General features: G+C 35.1%; 1 protein-coding gene across 1 annotated transcript; it reads left to right on the top strand.

Annotated features, from left to right (window-relative positions):
• Positions 1-10,469: 10,469 nt before the first annotated feature.
• LOC120008734 (protein FAR1-RELATED SEQUENCE 3-like) lies at positions 10,470-11,202 on the top strand. Its single transcript, XM_038859112.1, has 3 exons — positions 10,470-10,615; positions 10,749-10,983; positions 11,074-11,202. The coding sequence occupies exons 1-3, from the start codon at positions 10,470-10,472 to the stop codon at positions 11,200-11,202; spliced, it is 510 nt and encodes a 169-aa protein (XP_038715040.1).
• The last annotated feature ends 11,270 nt before the right edge of the window (positions 11,203-22,472 follow it).

Genomic DNA, 22,472 nt, shown 5'->3' with positions numbered 1-22,472 from the left:
CTTTATGATAAAATACTTAGGGTCTGAGTAATGTTCTCTACCCCTAGTGCTTTTCTCAAATATTCAAACCTTTGCCTATCATGGGGTTTGATAAAAATGTCTGTCAATTGATTGTCAATAGATATGTATTCAAGAGTCGCAATTTTACCTTCAACAAGTTTACGAATGAAGTGATGACGAATATCTATATGTTTAGTTCTAGAGTGTTGAACATGATTTTTGGAGATATTAATAGAGGTCACATTGTCACAAAAAACAATCATACTTTCCGATGTTAACCCGTAGTCTTGAAGTGATTGTTTCATCCACAATAGTTGTGTACAACAGCTACCAGCAGCTATGTACTATACTTCAATTGTAGAAAGGGAAACAAAATTTTGTTTCTTGTTGTGCCATGAAACTAGATTGTTTCAAATGTAAAAGCATCCGTCAGAAGTATTTTTCCTGTCATCATTGCATCTTGCCCAATCAGCATTACAATATCCTGTAAGAGAGATGTTAGTATCCCTAGAATAAAAGATTCTTAAGTCAAGTGTTCCATTGACATATTTCAAAATTCTTTTAATAGCAATCAAATGAGACTATTTAGGATTTGCCTGATACTTAGTAAAAACACACACACTAAAAGCAATATCAAGTCTACCTATTGTTTAGTATAACAAACTACCAATCATACTCCTGTAGTAAGTTTGATCTATAGATTTATCAGTGGAGTCCTTACTTAATTTTATGCTTGGGCTCATGGGAATGGGTGAAGGTTTACACAAGGCTACATCAAACTTCTTCATAAGGTTCCAAGCATTTTTTGACAGAGAAATGGAAATCCATCATCATTTTGTTGCACCTAGAAACCTAGAAAGAATGTTAGTTCACCTAGATGCTCATCTCAAATTATGACTTCATTAGTTCACTGAAGTCGTTTGTGAGTGTTGTAGAAGTAGACCAAAAAATAATATCATCCATATAGATCTGGGCAACTAGAATATGTTTTTGATCTCTTTTTATAAAAAGTATATTGTCTACAGTTCCTCTATCAAAACCTACACTCAAAATAAAAGTTGTTAGTCTCTCATACCATGCCCGAGGTACCTATTTGAGTCCATACAGAGCTTTGTTCAGCTTGTACACATGAGACTCATATTTGGGTTCCTTAAACCCTTGAGGCTGCTTGACATACACTTCATCAGTTAGAAATCTATTTAGAAATGCACTCTTTACGTCCATATGAAATAACTTGAACCTGAGTAAATAAGCAATTGACAGAAGGATACGTATGGATTCAAGTCTTGCCACTGGAGTAAAACTTTCATCCAAATCAATTCCTTCAACTTGGGTGTAATCTTGAGCTACCAATCTGGCCTTGTTTCTAACAATTTTCCATTCTCATATGATTTATTCTTGAAAATCCATTTGGTGCCTATGATATTGATTTCATCTAATTTAGGTACAAGAGTCCAAACGTCGTTTTTGACAAACTAATTTAACTCATCATACATTACATTGACCTAACAATCATCACTTAATGTTTTCTTCACATTTCTGGGTTTTATATGGGACATATAGCACATGTGACTAACTTCTTCTCTCAGATGCTTATCTGTTTTCATTGGAGCAGATATTTATCCCAACATTAAACCCTTAGGATGACTCTTTTCGACTTTTTGAGAAGGTATCAGTTATTCTGTCGTAGGCTTACAAGAGGTAACTTCAGTTTTCTTCACATGGTCATCAGATGTAAACTGCTCTCTAGTTACTTATGTGTCTTTGTTTTTGATAGTACCTATTGTTTCTTCATTCGGTTTAGCTTCATCTTGAAGTATAATTCTATCACTATATTCTCTTGTAGATTCATCAGAATTTTCCACTGTCTCATCATTTACAACAACATTTGTAGATTCCATTATATTCATAGTCCTATGATTATAGACTCGATATGCACGACTATGAAGAGAATATCCAAGGAATGTATCTTCCACACTATGAGTGTCAAACTTACCTAGACTTTTTCTATCTCTCAAGATGTAGCATTTACTCCCAAATACTCTAAAAGGCATAATAATGTATTAGATACCGATCATAAAAGGCATCAAAAGTGAAAATCATCATCCTTCTTTTCATTCTCTAGTATTAGATACCGATCATAAAAGGTATCAAAAGTGTCAGATTTTTCTTACAAGAACCTTACCTAAGTGTATTTGGACAAATCATCAACAGTCATAATAATGTATTTCTTACCTCATAGGCTTTCAACTCTAGTTGGTCCCATAAGATCCATATGAAGTAGTTCAAAAGGGCTAGCGGTACTAACTATATTTACTTTTTTTTGTGAGTAGAGATTGTTTGGTTACCCATTTGAGAATGATTACATATGCCATGTTTTGAGCCTATGTGAGGAATCCCACAAACAGCTTTTGACTTTGATATTTTTTGTAGATCTATGATGTTCAGGTGTCCTAACCTTTCATGCCATAATTTTTCAGAAGACGGAACACTAGTAGAATTGAATGTAGTCATTGGTTCAATAGGTATAGTATAGCAAATGTCATGTGACCTTCTTTCGTGCATAACACACAGCTTATTAGTATCAAAGACCTTATAGTAACGTTTCGTAAACATAGTTGTATATTTTGAATCGCATAAATGACTAATGATGATTAGATTTGCCCTTAAACCTTCAACATACAAAACATTCTTTAACTTGCAATCACCATGTGTCAGTATGGTGCATTTCCCTTTAATTTCAATTTTACTACCACCACTGAAAGTTAGTCGACCACCATCATAGTTTCTGAAGGATGTAAACAAGGATTTGTTTTCACACATATGACTCAAAAACTTCCTATGGCTCTTCTGATCTTAAGGTAGCCTAGTTAAGTAGGCTTTAGGCATACCATAGAGTTTGTGACAATTAGGTCTAATGTGCCCCTGAATACCACAATAATGACAAATAGGGGTAAACCTGTGATACCTGTCATTTTGGTATTGCATATTTCCAAATAAGGGTTGTGCAGTCCTACCAAAACTTTGAGTAGATTCACGCATAAGAGGTATATAAGATCTTTTACCTTCTTTGTTTACCTTTGGAGGAGTTTCTTCTTGCACAAAGGTTCTAGTACTGGCAGGTATGAAGTTGACAAATTGAGAAGGTAACTTTGAATAAGTTCTCTTCTTTTGATCTTGTTTGGAGCTTTCTCCTTCCTCATAACCAAGACGAGTGGTCTCTTTAGACATTCTCTGCATGTCAAGTATGCTTTTCAATTTATTAGAACCAGATTCAAATTTGTCAACATTTAAACATACCTTTTTAGCATATTTTCACGCTTAGCCAACTTTTTGGTCAATACTTCGTTAGCTTTAATGAGTTCTAATTTTTCCTTCTTGTTTTTGAAGAATTCATCAAAGAGATTGTTGTAAGCAGTTTGAAGTTCATCAGCGTCGTTCTCAGATTCACTGTCATCAAAACTCTCTTCAGCACAAAATATTCAACGTAAAGGGTATGCAACTTGTTCATCATCTTTTTCATCTTCTGAGGCTGACTTCTCATCAGTATCATCACTTCAGGTCATCTTCAAATCTTTTTGCTTCTTCTTTTTATTGATGCAATCCTGTGCAAAGTGACTAAAACCTTTACATTCAAAGCATTGAATTGAAGACAAGTCCTTACCTTTCTTGTCATCTCTTTTTGATTCTATAGACGACTGAGAGGGTTGGCCAAATTTTTTAGATCTTTGGTCTTCATATTTTTCATGAAGCTTTTGAAATTTTTGGTTAGCAACAACAATTCATCAAGAATAAGACTAGGATCTTCCGTAGAACTGAGAGCTATTCCTTTGCATTTCTTCTGAGTTACAAAGTTTACCTCATAGGTTTATAGTGAACCTACCAACTCTTCAACTTTCATCTCGTCAATGTTCTTGCTTTCCTCTATTGCAACAACTTTCATTAAAAATCTTTCAGGTAGTGATCTCAGAATCTTTCTAACAATCTTGCTAGGAGGAATGAGCTCTCTAAGTGTGAAAGATGTATTAACTATGTCAGTTAGCTTTGCATGGAATTCATCGAACTTCTCACCTTATTCCATTTTGATAGTCTAGAATTGTGTGGTAAGGTATTACAGTTTAGATAGTTTGACAGACGTAGTTCCTTCATGTAGAGTTTCTAGTAAATCCCATGCTACTTTAGGAATCTCACAGTGAGAGATCCTTCTAAACTCATCAATAGATAGTGCAGGAAATATAGAGTTCATAGCTTCGCTATGCCAACCTCCACTTTCTAAGTTAGCTTTAACCCAAGTATTAAGAGGTTTAGGGATCTTGTTACCATCATCGTCATCAATCATGGGTGGGTTGTATCCTTGAACAATCTAAACCCATACACGTCCATCTATGGACTTTGGATATGCTCTTACTCAAGCTTTTCAGTATGAATAGTTCAACCCATTAAAGTGTGGAACTTGATTGCTTTTTTGTTACATATTGACTAGCTGCTCCGATACCAATTGATAATTTGTTCTTGTCTAAGAACAGTTAATCAAACTAATGGAACTTGTGGAATAATTAAACCACAGTCAAAACACACCAGAATAATAAGGAAAACCTAGTAAGGAAAAATCTCGAGTCTATCAAGCGACCAACCTTGAAAGCAATTTACTATTCGGCGTATGTTTTCTAAACTCCAACAAGTACGTTAGCTGGACAGACTTTGGCCACAACCATAGTACCAATGTTGAGAAGATACTGTCTAGTACACCACCAACAAGTAACACACTCCACCAAGAGCTATCTCACGCCAGTCGTCTTCCCCAAAAATCTCAATGAAACATAAAACGTAAAACTTTGAAGCTTCAAACAAATATGCATTGTATTTTGAGCTCGTACTTCGATAGATTTGGGAGTTTTGGACGTCAAGTATATATATCTTTTTAGGAACCCTAATTGCCTAAGACTTCAAATCTCTCAAGATTCTAGTTTCCTAAGTTGGAATCAATAACCAACCTAATTAATTGAAGTTTCCTTAACCCGAAACTAGAAAACGTAAAATACAAGTATTCCTTCAAACAAAACCTAGACAGAGAGTTTTGTTGGGTCTAAATTAACCTTACTAGCAAGTGTACTAGTCGGCGACTATAGCACAATGATAAGCAAGGGTCGAATCCATAAGAACAGAGTTATGTCTAATCCAAATGTATACTTGTATGTATGTATGAACAATGCAAAAGAGTAAAGTTCCACTCAAGTTTGTTTGGTTTAGCAATTGAACTAAAGACAAGCAAATAGTAAAGTGTTCTTGGTATTTTCTTGGAATAAGGATGCAAATTACGCTAATGCAAACCATCACTAATGCAACTAATATGAATGAGATGAGTTAATGAACATGAGATGAACACCAAGGCTTCAGAATCCCCCTTAGGAAATGACTTGCAAAGAGACAAATTCACACACATATTTACTAATTCGGGCATAACGAATCCATACCTAAGTCGGTTTTAGCGTACTTAAGCCAAATCTCCCTAAAATCGATTACTAGCCATCTTATTGGTCTAGGTCGGATATTCCTAAATACATTCTAGCCATCTTATTGGTCTAAACATGCATATGAATTCATGAATTTCCATGGAGATTAGGATTTATACAAATTGTCACCTAATTAAAGGGAGACACATTCATAATCAAGAGTTTCAAGAAGCATAATCTACTTGACATATTATCGTCCAAGAAAATTCTTCAAACAATTTCATCCAAAAACCTAAAGTGTTGGCCAAACACAACAAGCATGAAGAAATTACAATCAAGCATAGAAACACAAGATTTATACCCAAATCAACTCATATATATGTAAATCAAGTCATACACAATGTCATCAAACCCAAGGCTTTATCTTAGCCTTGGCAAAAGTAGTTTAGTCACACATAGGGAGAGAAAAACACAGAGAGAGAAGAGAGTGGCATGAATAAACCTCAAATATTGAGAGAATCCAAGTTGGGTTGAAGAATTCCTCCTCCAAACTCCAAGAATCCCTTTCCCCTCTCTTTTCGCTCTTCAGAAAGTCTGTTCGAAGTGTCATGCACCTAGGGGTGTTGAATTCATGCCTATGTGTGCCATGCCTAGCGCAAGCTCATATTTCTAGTTCTTTTCAAATCAACGCTCCTTGGATTGGTCGGATGGAATTATTCTGGGTGTGCATAAATGCTGCGCCTAGGCGCATTTCGCCTAGGCACATTTCTTCACCAAAATCTCTAGATCTACCTTGGGAAAATTCAAATGACCATAACTTCTCCATATGACCTCCGATTTGAGTGATTTTGGAGTCTACGGAAAGCTTGAGATGTCTAGTTTACAATAACTTTCCAAAACGTTATGACCATTTGAGAACACAAAGGTCGGTGGACATTTTCTCCAATTCAGCCCCTTTTCCACCGCTTTTCATCCAAACCTGAATTTTTCCTACAAAAAGCATATGAAGCTACAAGGCCTCATATGAAGCTACACCAATGCCACTTCGATAGATAGTGTTATAGGCAAACTCCACAAGAGGTAATTGCTATTCCTAACTCCCTTTGAAATCTAAACACATGCTCTCAACATGTCTTCCAAAATTTAATGCTCACTTTATCCCTCAGTTTGCGAATAAAATGCCATACTAAAATATAATTTGGTTCTCAACGCTCGTTGAAGATTTTTTCAAAATAAAAAAATGAATCATGGATCTCGATCCAACACTATCGAACTCATAATATTGTGAAGTCTCATAGTTTTTGGTATACAACTTGCTAAGCATATGAAGAGGATTGGTTTTCCTCGTCACCAAAAAGTGAGAAGATTTTGTCAATCGGTCAACAATCTCACAAATATTCTCATGCCTATGTAGAGTTCCCAGTAAACCCATCATAAAGGCCATTATAATATGCCCATACATCCATTCGGCTATCGAAAGTGGTTGGAGCAGTCCTATCAGTCTATGATGTCCATATTAACCGCACGCAAAGGACCTATGAGTCTTCGAGTCCTTCCAACCACGTGGTTCCTATTGCTTTTTCTGTTAACCGTGTGTTTCACCTTGACCTTGTTAACCTCATTTGATTTGCTTTGCTACTCCTTTAATATTTTTTTTTATTTTTTTTGAACCTTCACTTGATCCCATAGAGGAATGACCATTTTGTTTCTGCTTCTTGCTATCCCACTATTTCTGATTCTCAAGCACTACCCTTTCGGTGGTAAGTGCATAATCAAGCACTGTTTGGTAGGTTTTAGCCTGCACATCACCACGACAAAGGATAATTAGTTAACTAACACTTTTTGAACTTTGGATATTTATTTCTCTTCCATAGTCATCACATGTCCTCCATAACACAACAACTCCTCAAACTTGGTTTTGTATTCAGCCACTGACATTCCAAGAACGTACTCGAATTTCACAAACTTCTTGACGTTGTTGCTTCTCAACGCTACTGAAACAAACTTCTCAATAAAGAGTGTTTTGAAACTATACTATTTCAGAATTTCCTGTGGTTTCACACAACACTACAACTCCCATGAATATAAAGATGCTCCCTTAAAGAACCAGGTTGTCAAGTATGGCCTCTACACCTCCGGGATGTCTAACACAAGGAGTATATTCTCCATCTCCTATAGCCAATCATCAACTATTAACTGGTCTATCTAACCTTTGAAGATGGTGGGGTTGATCCTTTGAAAATTTCCCGATTCTTTCAAACTGCTTATCAAACTTTTATGCCTCAGCTACCCCTAGTACCCTTATAGGCACTTCAATAGTTGGTGGTCTCTTATCCTGACCCTCACCACTCTCTACCCTTTCATAAGAGTGAGTAAGAGAGTAGGGATTATAGTTGGTACAACATTCAAGATGTTATTCATCATCTGCTCCATTGGTGATAGCATTATTGAATTAAGAGCATTTGTGACCTCGTTGCCCTAATTTCAGGGCACTACAAGTGGAGGAAGATGATCCTCCTCAAGGTGATCAATTGATAGTGGATGACGACGTCCTCTACTCTTGATTCCTGGTATGTGCTCCCTATGTTCACCTCTAAGAACATCAGCCATCCGAATAAAATGTAACGTTAGGAGTTCAAACTACATTACCACTATTGGAAATAAAAGTTACTTATCAGTTGGTAGGACGCATAATGTAGCCCATAGACAAACAAGATAAGGACACTAGAACCTATAATTCTGATACCAAGCTGTCACGTCCCGTTTTAGGTGGAGCCGTTGGTAGAAAACACACACAGAAATTCGAAGGACGTGGTGCAACACTATTGAACAATTAGCGCCAACATGCACAACAATAAAAACACTATCTTAAAGAGGACTCAAATGGCACTAAGGAACAAAAAATTTTGATTAAATATTATTGGTAATATTGACCACAGTGGTCAACATCAAGTAGGTGAAACAAAATAACCAATATAACCATAGTAGTCAATATCATAGCTGAAAGAAAACAATATCTCAATTCTATGGTAATTGAGTCATACACGACATTCAATAGTTAACAAGTCTAACAATCCTAAATAAAGAAAAGGAAAGAGACATCTAGTAAGACATGGGTTATACCACACCTTCACAGCTGAAGCAGTTGATCACCAACATTCTCCGAACTTGAAAATAAAGGAGAGAAGAATGTGTGAATGCCCAGTGGGGAATAAAATAATAGAACAACTAGTAACTAAGCATATAGTGATACCAATTCGAGGAAAGAAATGTACTAGATTTGGGTCTCTCTAATAGAATTACAATGACATGCAACAACAATCATCGTGCATTAAGTAACTACAAGTTACAATATATATATATATATATATATATATATATAAGCACTCACTGACCACGTGTATTGATATACATGTAAGATTCAATAGCACATTGGAGGATCCTTTTAAGGAAAGTGTACTCCCAAACAATTATGATATCCAAACACCTACCCAGAGGTGAGTTGTATAGCCCAACTCAAAAAACATCACAACAACTCATAATCATCAATTGTCCCAACAAAACTTGGTCTAGCATAAGCCACCTGTAAAACATAGTTTCAAACAACAACATGATAACTATTTTTATCAACATACAAAACCTTCTCAACAACAATTAGTACGATTAAATTGTACCACAAATGTAAAACGAAAACAAATACAGTATAGGTGGAACAAGTATGATTTCACAAACCAATTTCCTCCTCATTTGATAATGATTAAAGCCTTTCAAATTGCATTTGATGTAAATCACGCTTAAACAATTATTAAGTTAAGAATATCAATGCGGTCAATTAAACTCATAATCACACCAGGAGCCGCACAAAGTCCACGTTGAGGTTTCGACGTCACTCTCGTATCTCTAATTCATTAAACTCTAAAAGATATATTTTAATTCATATGATATATATATATATAGGAGAATGATCTTATGTGGTCTCATTATACGGGTTTAAGTTACAGTATCTAATCTGCACCGTCCGATCAATCTAAGGGTGTAGAGATATCATGCGTTAACTTTTCTCTATCCTCTATTGTTCTTTCAATTTCACGCGTCAACTCTTTCTCTCTCGTTAACCTCTCCAACATAGCAGCCGTGATAGAGAACCACCTCCGGCCAACGACACTCAATCGGCCACCTCCGCTCAACCGGTCGATGACTCAATCGACAGGAAGACCACCCCAAATCCTCAAATGGACCTCCATCAAATAAGCTGTACTTTTGAAGTTAAATTGTAGGCTTTGTGTATGAATCAAATTTTAATACAAGTTACAATGCAGCCTCGCCTAAAATTTGAGAAGAGTAATGGCAGATATACCAGCATTTTTATTTGTCAGAAAACCCAGTCAAGAAATTAGGGTAATTTCTTAATTTATTTGATGTTCTGATTTGAGGTTATTCATTATTTGATTATATAATATGGTGCGTATGATGTGTTGTGTATAAAACCAATGTATATAATGTGTTTTGTATATTATATGTTATGCATATAACCAATGTATATAAATAATGTGATTCGTATATTCACTGTAGGATAATCTTTGTTCAGTCATGGATGACATCTCACATATGGATATGGGTTCCTCCTCATCTAATAATGTCAATTATGTGCCTCAAGTAAGGTTCGATCTAATTCCAAAAATTGGTCAAGAATTTCCATCTTTGGATAAAGCCTATAATTTTTACAATGAATATGCAAGAGAAGCTGGATTTGGTACAAGATTGTGGAGTATTAAGAAAAACATGAGTGGTGAAATTGTGAGGAGGGAATTTGTTTTCTATAAACAAGGGTCTCGCGAGAAGGTAGATTATGTTCCTACGAGGAAGAGAGGTTTAACTAGAGAAGAATGTAATGCAAAGATTCCTCTTGTGAAGTCATAATCTAATCAAAATTTATTTGTTTCAATATTTTATGAGGCTCAAAATCATGTAATGACTACACCAAGAAAATTTCATTTGCTACGGTCTCACCGTTCCATGTGCTCTGCCAAGAAATCCTTGACACAACAGTTTAGTGCTGCAAATGTGCCAATTCATCAGCAAATTAGTATCATAGAGTTAGAAACTGGAGGCATAGAAAATATTGGGTGTATAGAAAGATATTTTTACAATGCATGGATGAGGTGAAATTGTATGCTGAACACGATGCTCAAATGTTATATGAGTATTTTGAATCTCAAAAGGAAAGAAATCCAGAATTCTATTTTGCAATCAATATGGATGCTGAAAACAAGATCACTCATTGCTTTTGGGCAGATATGGAATACAGACAGGCCTATCAAGCATTTGGGGATATAGTATGGTGTTTGCACCCTTTGTTGGGGTCAACCATCATGGACAAACTATACTCTTTGCTTGTGCATTCTTGAGTGATGAGACGATTGAGTCATTTTTGTGGCTTCTGAAGCAGTTGTTGTCATGTATGCCAATAGGTACACCCAAAATGATCATCACTGATCAATACCCTACAATGGGAAAGGTCATAGCTGAAGTATTACCAAATATTGTGCATAGATATTGTATATGACATATTTTGAGTAAGTTTTTAGATGCTGTGAAATGGAGATATAATTATCAACAGTTTCATAATTGCATATGGAATTCATCGAATTCGGATGAATTTGAGGCTGGTTGGGCCGAGGTTGTCAAGCAAAGTGGATTGTCTACAAATGAATGGTTAAAAACAATGTATGAGCTCCGTTTCATGTGAATTCCTGCTTATGTTAATGACACATTCTCTGCAGGTATTATAAATTATTAGTAGTATACTTGAATTAGTTTTAATAATTTTCATGACTCTTATAGTTGACTAACTTTGTTTATTTTAATGTAGGTATGTCTTCCAGTCAAAGAGCTGAAAGTTGTCATGCATTTTTCAAGTCCTACAATCAAAAACAAATACTTTGATGCATTTTGTGGTTAGATTTACCAAAGCTCTACGAGAGGCAAAAGGCTGTGGAAAGTGGCTCAAGAGAGGCAAAGAAAAGATGATACAAAAAGATAGACATTGCAATGGTTGCGGGTTAACTGGGTAAAAACATGACATGAGGAATTGTCTGCTACTCAAGAACAACTTGGTACATGTATCGTTTTGTGAACTTGTATGGAAGTAATCCTTTTTACGGTTTTATCAAGTGGATAGGGTTGATATGGTTCCCTATAATGTTTTAATTGTTTATTGTGTTTTTGCCATATGCAGAATTCTTTTGTTATATGTCCAGTGTTCATGACCAGATCCAATGCTGGGATTAGCATATCTGTTGATAAAAAGAATGATATACCAAGGTATCCACAAAGTCTGCCTACCAAGCTGGAGTGGAGCTATTGTAATTTTTTTTGATGAACCTTGCAACAATAGTGTGAGGAATGAAATGATGTATTGCTTTAATGTTTTATTAGCTTCTGAAACATCTATTGACAGTTTTTTAGAAGTTGTATGACTTAATCAGATTCAAATGAAACTTATTTTATTATCTTTGCAAGTGCATGCTATTGTAATAAGAGCCTAAAGTGGAGCTATTGTAATGACAATGTTTTTATTGTTTTAACTAGGACAAAAGAAAGGCCTGAAAGCAAAACTGGGAAAAACAATAGGCGTCTTTGTTGCTAACAAAGAAAAACAGTAAGCGTCTATAACATGAAATGCCAAGAAATGAGGGAACTGTGTATAAGTCAGAGAGCTCCATGGTAAAAATTCATTGTCATTGCTCAAGGAAGAAGATGACCCCATATCCTCTGAACTCTCTTATTTTTTCTCCTGTTTCCTCATGACTTCTGTATCAATTTTGCAAATATCCAGGACTAGAATAACAAAATCAGTTCTAGGATTCCCCAAAAAACCTGATATAGCATAGGTAGATACTTGAGAAAATCACAGTGAATTATAGCATAGGCAGATACTATAATAATTTGGGGATTCAACTTTGGGGAGTGAGGTCGATTTGGGGCTGTGTTCGTAGACCTGATGGAGACCGACTCTCAGACCCGCATCTTCCATATTATCTCGTTTGATTGAGTCGTCGGCTGGTTGAGCGGAGGTGGCGGGTTGAGTGTCGTTGGGCGGAGGTGGTTCTCTGTCGGGGCTGTTGTGTTGGAAAGGTTAACAAGAGAGAGAAAGAGTTCACGTATGAAATTGAAAGAACAATAGAGGATAGAGAAAAGTTAACGCATGATATCTCTACACCCTTAGATTGATCGGACGGTGTAGATTAGATACCACAACTTAAACCCGCATAAGATCCGGATTCTATATATATATATTCACTTTATGTTTAAACACCAAATTACCTTTAAAGAATATTAAAGAATTCATTCAATAAAACTCATGATGTGAAAACTCTTTAAAACCCAATTTGTCAAACATGATACATACAGTCTAGGGACCATATTTGATACCACCCATGGAGAAAAAAAAGTAATATGATATCACTACAACAAATCGGGTCTATTGCGACAGAATTTTTACGACAGTTCTATGTATTTGTCGCTAGACTTAAAATAATTGAATTTAGTGATGGTTATCTCTGAAGCTTTTATGAACCGCCACTAAACTTTTAGTAAATGCGCTTTTATGAACCTTTGATGATTTAAAATTTTCTCTCTCAATTTTTTCATTTAACTCTTTTTTTTGTAAGTTCATTTTTCTCCCTCTGCTCTCTGATTCAATTTCTTTCTCTGCCTGGGTAGGTCATCGCCAGAGCTATTAGAAATTTAGGATGTCATCCCCAACCATCGATTTCATTGCCACTAAGTGTCACCGACCACACCATTGAACTCCTTGAACGCCGATCTATTCAGCCGTGCGCCGTTCATCTGCCTGAGGGTTCTCCAAATTAAGGTATTGTTCTGTGTTTGAAGAAGACCTTTGTTTTAGATCTAGAAAGTCTTATTGATAGCAATTTTCAATCTCTTAAAATAGCAAATAAAAATCCTAAATTAAAATACTCATAAGCGCAGAAGACTGTAGTAGAATAAGTTATGCAAGAACGAGGTCGAACCACAAGGATTGGATAAACAATACAATTAACTACAATACTAAACGTAGCAAAATAAATAATTATTGAGAGATGATTAATTTTAGAGAGCAAGTAATGCAATTAAAGCAACTAAGTAAAGAAAACACAAACTTGTTGATTTTGGTTGAGAAAGCAAATTTATGAAAACACTAGGACAATACCCCCCAAACCTAGTTTTTGCTAGTCCTCGAGCAAAGCAAGTAAATCAACAAATTTAAAAAAAAAAACCTAGCTCACTTTTGTAGGAATCACGATTGCATTTAGCGTATGAAACAAACCTTAAACCCCTAGGTGGCCCTAGTGGACGAGTTATAGTCTCGTGAGGGTTTACCAGAACGATACCCATAAACATTTATTTTTAAAAATCATCATAATGCCATCATCTAAAAGCAGCATCAAAAGAGAATTTAGAGCTATATTCACACAAATTAGTTCAAGTATTCGAACTCCACAATTCACATCTTCAGCCACTTCAACCAAGTTCTCATACCATATACTCCATTAGTGTCATTATGTATTTTGTGCATGAATTACACATGAATGTTTGATTTTCAATTGATCATAACATAAGTATTATAGTATCACAAGAATCATTGAAACCACAAGGGAAATACCAAGGCGTATATTTTTTTCTTTTTCATTTTTTTGAGATTTTTTTCCCTTTTTTTCCTCATGACTTGTGCAATGCTAAACCTCATTAAGCTTTCTAATTGACTCATGTAACGAGCTTTCAACCAATGACTCCAGTCAAAAAGGCTACGAGGATTCGCTAGTCATGCAAGCATTCATCTTGATCTCTCTACCTTTTTACGTGAAACTCACTACTTGCTAGGCAAGAGGCCCGGTTACTTAGTAGAGAAAACCAAAGACAAACGCACCATTATTTTGCATATGCTTATTGACCTTTTTTATATTTTTTTTTTCTTTCTTCTTTTTTTTTCATGCCAAGGTATCTAACTCAACAAATTCCAACTCCTCTTAGAACACTAACAACATTCATGATTAATCTCAAACGGCATACCCCACAAACATGTGTAATGTGCAAGTATAATTATTTTTAACTAAAATGAGTAGATGAAACAAGACTTAGTTTAAAGAAACCTAGACAAGAATGTGTGTTCTTAACTCAAATTCATATGTGTGATAACAAAACTAAATTACTTCATAAGTACTTGTAAAAAAAATGATACATGAAAATAAAGTTTTATTTTTATTTTTTTTGAAAATTTTCTGAATGTTCTTTTTTTCATGCATGTATGATGTATCCCACCTCCACACTTAAATTGTATATTGTCCTCAATGCAATTGATCACAACAAAATCACAATAACACAAGAAGAAGGGAAGGAAAAGATACAACCTAATATTGAGGGTCTTTGGACAAGCTTCCCATTCAAGTCATCCTAGTCGCAAATCTTTAGCTCGAGCTAAATCTGCAGCTGTCTCAATGAACCATCAAGTGAAAATTTTGTAGCTCGAGCTAATTTTACCCCTGTCCAATAGATCCTATAGGAAACCAAAATTGAAATATCAGGATTTATATCTAAGCACCAACGAAAGAAATAAAAAATAGAATGAAAAAGAGCTTGGGTTGCCTCCTAAGAAGCGCTTTATTTAACGTCTAGGCAAGACGTATAGCAAGGCATTCATTCAAGTGACGGACTTGTCAACATCATAGTCAACTTCAAGATATGGTTTTAGGCGATGTATGTCAACTTTAAACTCTTTGTCCCTCTGCAAGTTTTGATTATCAACATCTCCATTCGGGTGGACTTGAGCAACTTCAAAAAGAACCATGCCTTCTTGAACGTAACTTCCAAGGAAATAGCTTGAGCATAGAGTTGTTCAAAAGGACTTTTTGTCTAGGAGGGAACTCTTTCGATCCAATTGGAATATCATGACTGGGCAGCGATTTAAGTCTCAATTTAGGAGCTTGTTGAATAGATGGCACTACTTGTGGAATAGGTGGTCCTGGGATTCAGCAGTTTGTCTCCCTTTGAGTGGCTGAGTAGAGTTTAACACAACCACCATGTCTAATATGTCATCAACGGTAGCTTGAGTCAAATCAGGGTGCTAAATATCGATTTTTACTTCATCATTTCCAACTTCAGTGATAAATTTGTTGTGTATAAGTTGATCAATTATGTCCAGTCGGTTACACTCTTCTATGTCCATTAGTTTCTTCATGGCTTCAAATACTCAGAATTCCACTGATTCTCCTTCAACATTCATTGTCAATAACCCCCTTTTTACATCAATTATTGTTCCAGTAGTGGCCAAGAATGGTCTTCCCATAATTATGGGAATATCTCAGTCTTCATCCATATCCAAGATAATAAAATCTACGGGTAGCAAGAATCGATCCACTTTTATTAAACTATCTTTAATAATCCCAAGTGGAAATTTGACTGACCGATCTGCAAGTTGTAAGCTGATTGATGTCGGTTGCATCGTTCCGACACCAAGTTGTTAAATAACAGACAATGGTATTAAGTTAATGCTAGCACCTAAATCAATCAAAACTTTTTCAGTTTTTAAATTGCCAAAAACACACGAAATTGTAAAACTCCCTGGGTCCCTCAATTTTGGAGGCAATTTGTTGAGAATGGCACTACACTCTTCAGATAGCATCACTTTCTCATGTTCCATAAACTTTCTTTTATTAGTGCAAATGTCTTTTAGGAATTTGGCATAAGAATGTACTTGTTTGATTACATCTAACAATGGAATGTTTATGTGAACTTTCTTGAACAAGTCCATGATATCCAACATGTGTCTATCCTTTCTTTGCTTTTGAAACTGTTGAGGGAAAGGCAGAGGAGGTATGTAAACTCTCTTCTTTAATGGTGCAACCGGTGCTGTAATAGGTAGAGTTCTTTTAGCTAGCTTCGATTCTTCTAGTTTCCTCTCACTTTCTTCTGCAGATGGTGATTTAGTTGCTATATCCTCAGCTGTTGTAACGTCCATATTATCAGCAGGATCCTCATCTCTTAGATCATATGGCTTTCCACTGCGTAAAGTTTTAATTGCCTTTGCTTGTGCTCTCCCTCTTGGATTTGTTTCAGGTTGACTAGGGAATTCACCATGCTTCTTCTCACTAACCACATTAGCTAATTGTCCTATTTTCATTTCAAGTTTCTGAATCGAAGCTTGCATTGTGTTGTGAGTTTGTTGAGAAACTTGCATGAATTGAGCAAACATGTCTTCAAGGGAAGGCTTCTTGGGCTCGACTGGTTGCTAAAATTGTGAAATATTTGAGAATTGCCCTTGCTGATTTTTCCACAGAAATTTGAATGATCTCTCCAGCCCAGATTATAGGTGTTAGAGTAGGGATTGTACCCTTCTCTATTTTGTGAATATATTCCAAATGCAGCTTCTTCTTGTCCTGTAGGATTATGTGGACATACCTCAATAGTGTGCATATGATAGGAATAATATGCTAAAGGCCATTATTTTAAGTAATATTCAAACTCGATTTATTTATTTGAATAAAATATATTTAGCATTTAAAATGAGAAAAGACATATTGGCATCATTGTCTTTTATTCTATATGGTATATGAATTGGTGTGTAGAGTCTAAGCTTGCACATAGAAGATCAATTCATAAGTTCCTATCGAATATAAGTAAGCGATCACAGCTAAGACGAAATTGGACAAATCGTCGGCTTAGCTATGGTATAGTATTTCAGTATACCTATCTTGGTTACGGAGAGCGACAAAGCTTGAACTTACTATACCAGTACACTCGGAGTGTATTGATCAGGACTATGTGTGAGTCAATTTTCCCAGTCTGACTATATGGAAAATTGTACACTCACACAGACGTTATAGAATTGTTCATATTCTTGATTTATTAAAGATCATTAGTACATGTGCATTTAATGTACGAGACTTTGATTTACTAAAGGGTGAGGGCTTTTTGTACAGACCAACAAACACCAAGTGACTTGGGTTAAATGTACAATGGAAAATAATTTGTTAATGAAATTCATGTCCAATTATGGATTGATGATACTCTCTTGAGAATGCTTATAGGATTTGAGATTGTGTCAAAACCCTGCATGTGCATTTTAATTAATCCGACACATTGAAATTAGTTAAGCGATAGGCTCAAGGAAATATTTAAAGATGTCAATTAAATATTATATGTCAGTGGCATATTTACTTGACGGGTATCTATAACTTAACGTGAGGAATTTTATGAACAAGTATAACGAAAGACTTAGATTTAATTTGAAATAAAATGGGGAGTGCAATTATAATATTTAAGTGGAATATATTATAATTTATGAATTATAATTATTTCCATGAGTTTGAGCTGATAATTAAATTCGTAGGAAGCCCATGTTTTATTTTTCCTAGTTGGTCCCCACTGTAGCCTAGAAGCCTGATACTAGAAGATACAGGAAAACCAAAATGGACCGAAATTAGGAGAGGGAGAGGCTTAGGAGCCGGCCCACCTAGGCAAAAAACCCTAGGTGTGGCCAACCCTATAAATAGACACATAGTGTGTGTTTTGTGAACACAAGTTTTGGGATAATAGTTGGCCTCTCTACTCTCTAATCATTTCCATTAATTTTGGTTTGTGTTCTTCAGGTTCTTGGAGAAAAGAGACCACCCTCTCAATCCAAGTTTGGGAATTGGTGCATACGCTGGAAGATCCACAGTTTTGAGTTTAGTATCAAACTCGCTGACTCCATCCTTCGTTTATGATCATTAGAGATCAAATCGGAGAGATCTCAAGGTATACAATCTACTTGCAATTAATTGATATATGGTTTATGCTATTGTGATTAGTATTTGATAAGAAATTTTTGAAATTTGTCTAGCTATCATTTATGTCTATCAGGTCCTTATACGCTTCCACGAGTTACATATTTCCAACAACATAGTGCTAGAACACATAGCGCATACCTCGAAAAATATTCACTCGAGAAATAATTGCGTGCTAGATTGGTGCCTAGGGTGTGCTATTTATTTTGTAAATGTTTGGATGCCACTAACACTTATTTTGTAGCCCTATGACACTTTACTAAGCCGATATATAGTGATTCTTTTTTTTGGGTTTGGTGCCCATAGGCTCGCGGTTAGAGCTTATGGGATTTTTTTTATAAAGCTCTATTTTCATATTTGTAGTTTTTTTCTTTGTAAACTCATAATAATCACTTGTAAGTCTGCCCCACGGCATAGAATTTTTGTACTATATCTTAGTGATGTTACGGATGTAAAAATACTAAGAAATCATGAACAAACACAGCTATCAAAATGTAGTAACCATAACAATGCACGTGCACGACATAATTTTTAAAATTTGCGCTTAGAGTATTTCTATGAATGATTTTTTCTCAATCCTTCAAAAGAAGTAAATAAATATGAGACGTCAAGTAGGGAGTTGAATGGGATTGAGAAAGAACAATCCATGACTAACTTATGAAGTGGGTGAGTAGTAGAAAAAATCTTAGCTTCTAAGGAAAGTTTGAAGGATGGAGTAGTTGAAAAATTGGGCGATGATGTGGAGAATGGAGAAGTGGAAATAATTTAAGTGAAGATCAGAAAAGGAATCCAAGTGAAAATTATTAAGAGAGGAGAGAATAAGAGGAAGGAGATGAGAGAGAGAAAGACCAACTTCAATTAAGTGGGGGTAAGTCAGAGCCTAGGAAGGAAGTTGAGTTTTTTCCTAAGCCACCTTTTTTACAAAGGTTGAGGGAAAAAAACAAATGAGTCATTGAATTTGGAGATTTTTGAGCTTTTTAAGCTAGTCAAAATGAATATACCATTCCTAGATGTCATTAGGCAAGTCCTATCCTATCCAAAATTTCTCAAGAAATTATGTGCGGTGAAAAGAAAATTGAATGTTAATTAGGAGAAGGCATTTTTAGCGGAGCAAGCAAGCTCCATTATCCAATCCAACACTTCTTCTAAGCATAAAAAGCTCGATTTCCCCACCATTTCTTGTGTCATAGAGAACCATAGGATAGAGCAAGGTTTGTTAGAATTAGGAGCTATTGTTAGTCTCCTACTGTACACGGTTTATTGACAGTTGGGATGTGAGTTGAAATCCACGAGAATCAGTTTACAACTAACCGATAGACCCGTTAAAGTTCATAAAGGAATTATTGGGGATGTCTTAGTCCAAGTGCACAAATTCTCTGTGGATTTCATAGTTTTGGATACTCAACCACTCCTTCGTTTTAGCACATCTATTCCGGTCATCCTATGTAGACTCTTTTCTAGTAACCTCCAATGCTTTAATCAATTGTAGGAATGGAGTGACGCTTATTTCCTTTGGAAACATGACTGTGGAGATAAATATTTTCAATGTGTCAAAACAAATGGGAGAGTATGAGGATATAATGGAAGTAGATTGGGTTCATTCATATGTTGAGGAGAACTTGGAGTTAACACTTGCAAGGGATTTGCTTTATTTAGTTTACAAGTGAAATCATCAACTACTATGTTTTCCAAATAGCATTAGAGTTGATCATAATTAGTAATCAACTGTGTTTTCTATTCATTCTCCAAGGGAACGATATTTTCTTATCACTTCATTACCCGTACAATTTATACGCTTGTAAAATATTCCATCGACACCTCTTCTGGGTTGACACTCCACTTCTTGTTAGAGATTCGGAGAGGCTCCTTTCTAAGAAACAAGTTTTTTTTTTTTTTTTTTTTAATTTTGGTCAAGCAAAGTATTTCAAATAATTTAAGAAAAACTATAAATAAAAAATTTGCCAGATTTTGAATTTGTCCTATTCACTTGATCAAAAATCCAATGAATAAAAAAAACGCATAACAAAACTGAATTGTTTTAAAATGTTGGATGCAAATTGTGTAACATATCTTCTTCTATTTTCATTTTCTAATAATTGAAAACACAATCTACCTTAAAATCTTGTGAACTTTTCATTAATTATTTTTTCAAACAATATTTTGCTGAGATATGTATGTATATTGCATGGAGTTATCAAATATACATATATATATAAATACATATATATATATATATATATATATATATATATATATATATATATATATGGAGGTTAAATGTGTTTAAGTTCTTGTTTAATCTGTACTGGTGTATTGAGTGATCTCATAATATCATTTTCAAAATTTTGATCTATAAAGATATATGAATTGTTATTTCATTCTAGAGGAATTATCACATAAAGGTATAAACTAAGTGTTTATGTTTACACCATTAATTTGCAATATGTGATACCTAAAACAGTGGGCCCTACTTATCGTCTCACTCATCCACACCATTAAAAAGTGATATCTTATTTTACACTTTTACTTTAGACCCTTATATATGTGATAATTCATCTTCTTTCATTCTAATAGTTATTTATGTATATAGATATGTTTTAAGTTACCAATTTGTCACTGAAAAATAGAGAGATCCAACTACCTATAATAATTTGTTGGGATTATGTCCTAAAAACATACAATGTATGATGATAGTTCTGAGATTTATTGATAAATATTTAATATTGCATTTTGTGTATTAGATGTCTTTTCATTTATGTATGAATGTTCCACCAACATCCAATAATGTTATTTATAGTAATCTTGTATACTCAGATATACTTTATGTGTGAGTATAGACAGGCACAAGATTCACTATTACATCCGAAATAAATTAGTGACAACCAGATTAACAAAGCTAGACACTTTGTTGATATAGGTTGTAGTGCATGGACATCTCCAAATAGGGGAGTGGTTTGTCTTGACTACTCGAGAGGATTCTCAGATTGGTGTAGTAGTGTATGTAAGGCAACATACATTGACAGACTTACATAGGAAAGAACAACCAGAAAAGCACTATCAATGAGTTGTTCATCCTATAACTGTGGGAGTACGATATTTCTTAAGCTTGAGTAGGTCAATACTTTCACACTTATAGCGTGTGCATTTTGATTCATCAATGAGTGAGACACGCTCTATTGTCGATATACTCGATGGATTGGATGTATGCCACTAGGGAGTGGGAGCACACCTACAATATAGTCATTCACGTACTTTCAGGTTATGGAAGTGTAAGTACCCACATGAGAGGTTCAAATTAATCTACCCAGAAACTATGCATAGTGATCCTTATGGATCAACCATTGGTATTTAGTTTCATCAACGGGTTAATCTAATATGATTAATGGATAGATACAAAGGAACTGAGAGCTCAGTGGAAATATGGACTTTGGAGTGTTTGATAGTACACAAACTCTCACTCCAACTTATCGAGTGTTGCATGGAGGATATACTCGGACACATCTCACAAGTCAGGGATAGGTTTCTAAATAAGAAAATCCTCGTTGTAAGTATCGTACATCTCTGAGAGTTCATCCATAGTTCAGGTGGTGTCAGACAAATAATGGATTGAAATATTATTTCTAGTCATAGGGCTTGACGGTAAAGAATAATATTTCGGGAGCCTAGAAATGTATGTCCTGCGGAATCCTCTTGGTAGCCTCATTTTAGTCTCTCGTCCTATTAAAGGAAGATCGATAAATTTCAACATATCACAATGGTCATTGGGATATTTACAAGAATAGAATTTGTATAACAAATATATATAATTTTATTGGGTTTTGGTTTTCCAAAGATAACTTTAAGATAAAATTATTTTTGTTAGGAAATACAAAATTCTTGTAAGTATATTTATGATAAAATAATAAGTCTTAGAATTTCGATTTAGATTGTAAAATACATATTTTACATAATCAAAATTAAAGTCAAGAATGGACCAAGGACTAGAATAATATTTGAGTCTTGAATTTTTGAAAGATTGGGCCAAAGGAAAACCTAGAGTTCCAATAAAGTTGGACATATCCTTAGGATTCCATATTAGACCAAGTAAGGCCCAAAACCATGCCTTCCAATGCAAGGCAGCCGCCGATTACAACAATTGGCATATCTAGTTTAGGTTTTGTTTGAGTTCCAATAAGATTGGAAAAACAAAACC

The sequence above is a fragment of the Tripterygium wilfordii genome, chromosome 11, assembly GCF_013401445.1.
Source record: "Tripterygium wilfordii isolate XIE 37 chromosome 11, ASM1340144v1, whole genome shotgun sequence".
Lineage (NCBI taxonomy): Eukaryota > Viridiplantae > Streptophyta > Magnoliopsida > Celastrales > Celastraceae > Tripterygium > Tripterygium wilfordii.
Note: the sequence above shows the minus strand (reverse complement) of the source record. Positions and strands in the feature narration are given on the sequence as shown.

Bases quoted from the DNA above. Each gene is read 5' to 3' on its own strand.
- LOC120008734 (XM_038859112.1), top strand. From the start codon at position 10,470: ATGTGCTCTGCCAAGAAATCCTTGACACAACAGTTTAGTGCTGCAAAT. The intron at 10,616-10,748 runs GTGAAATTGTAT...GCTTTTGGGCAG, and splicing joins TTTTACAATGCATGGATGAG to ATATGGAATACAGACAGGCC. The intron at 10,984-11,073 runs GTATTACCAAAT...AATTATCAACAG, and splicing joins TGGGAAAGGTCATAGCTGAA to TTTCATAATTGCATATGGAA.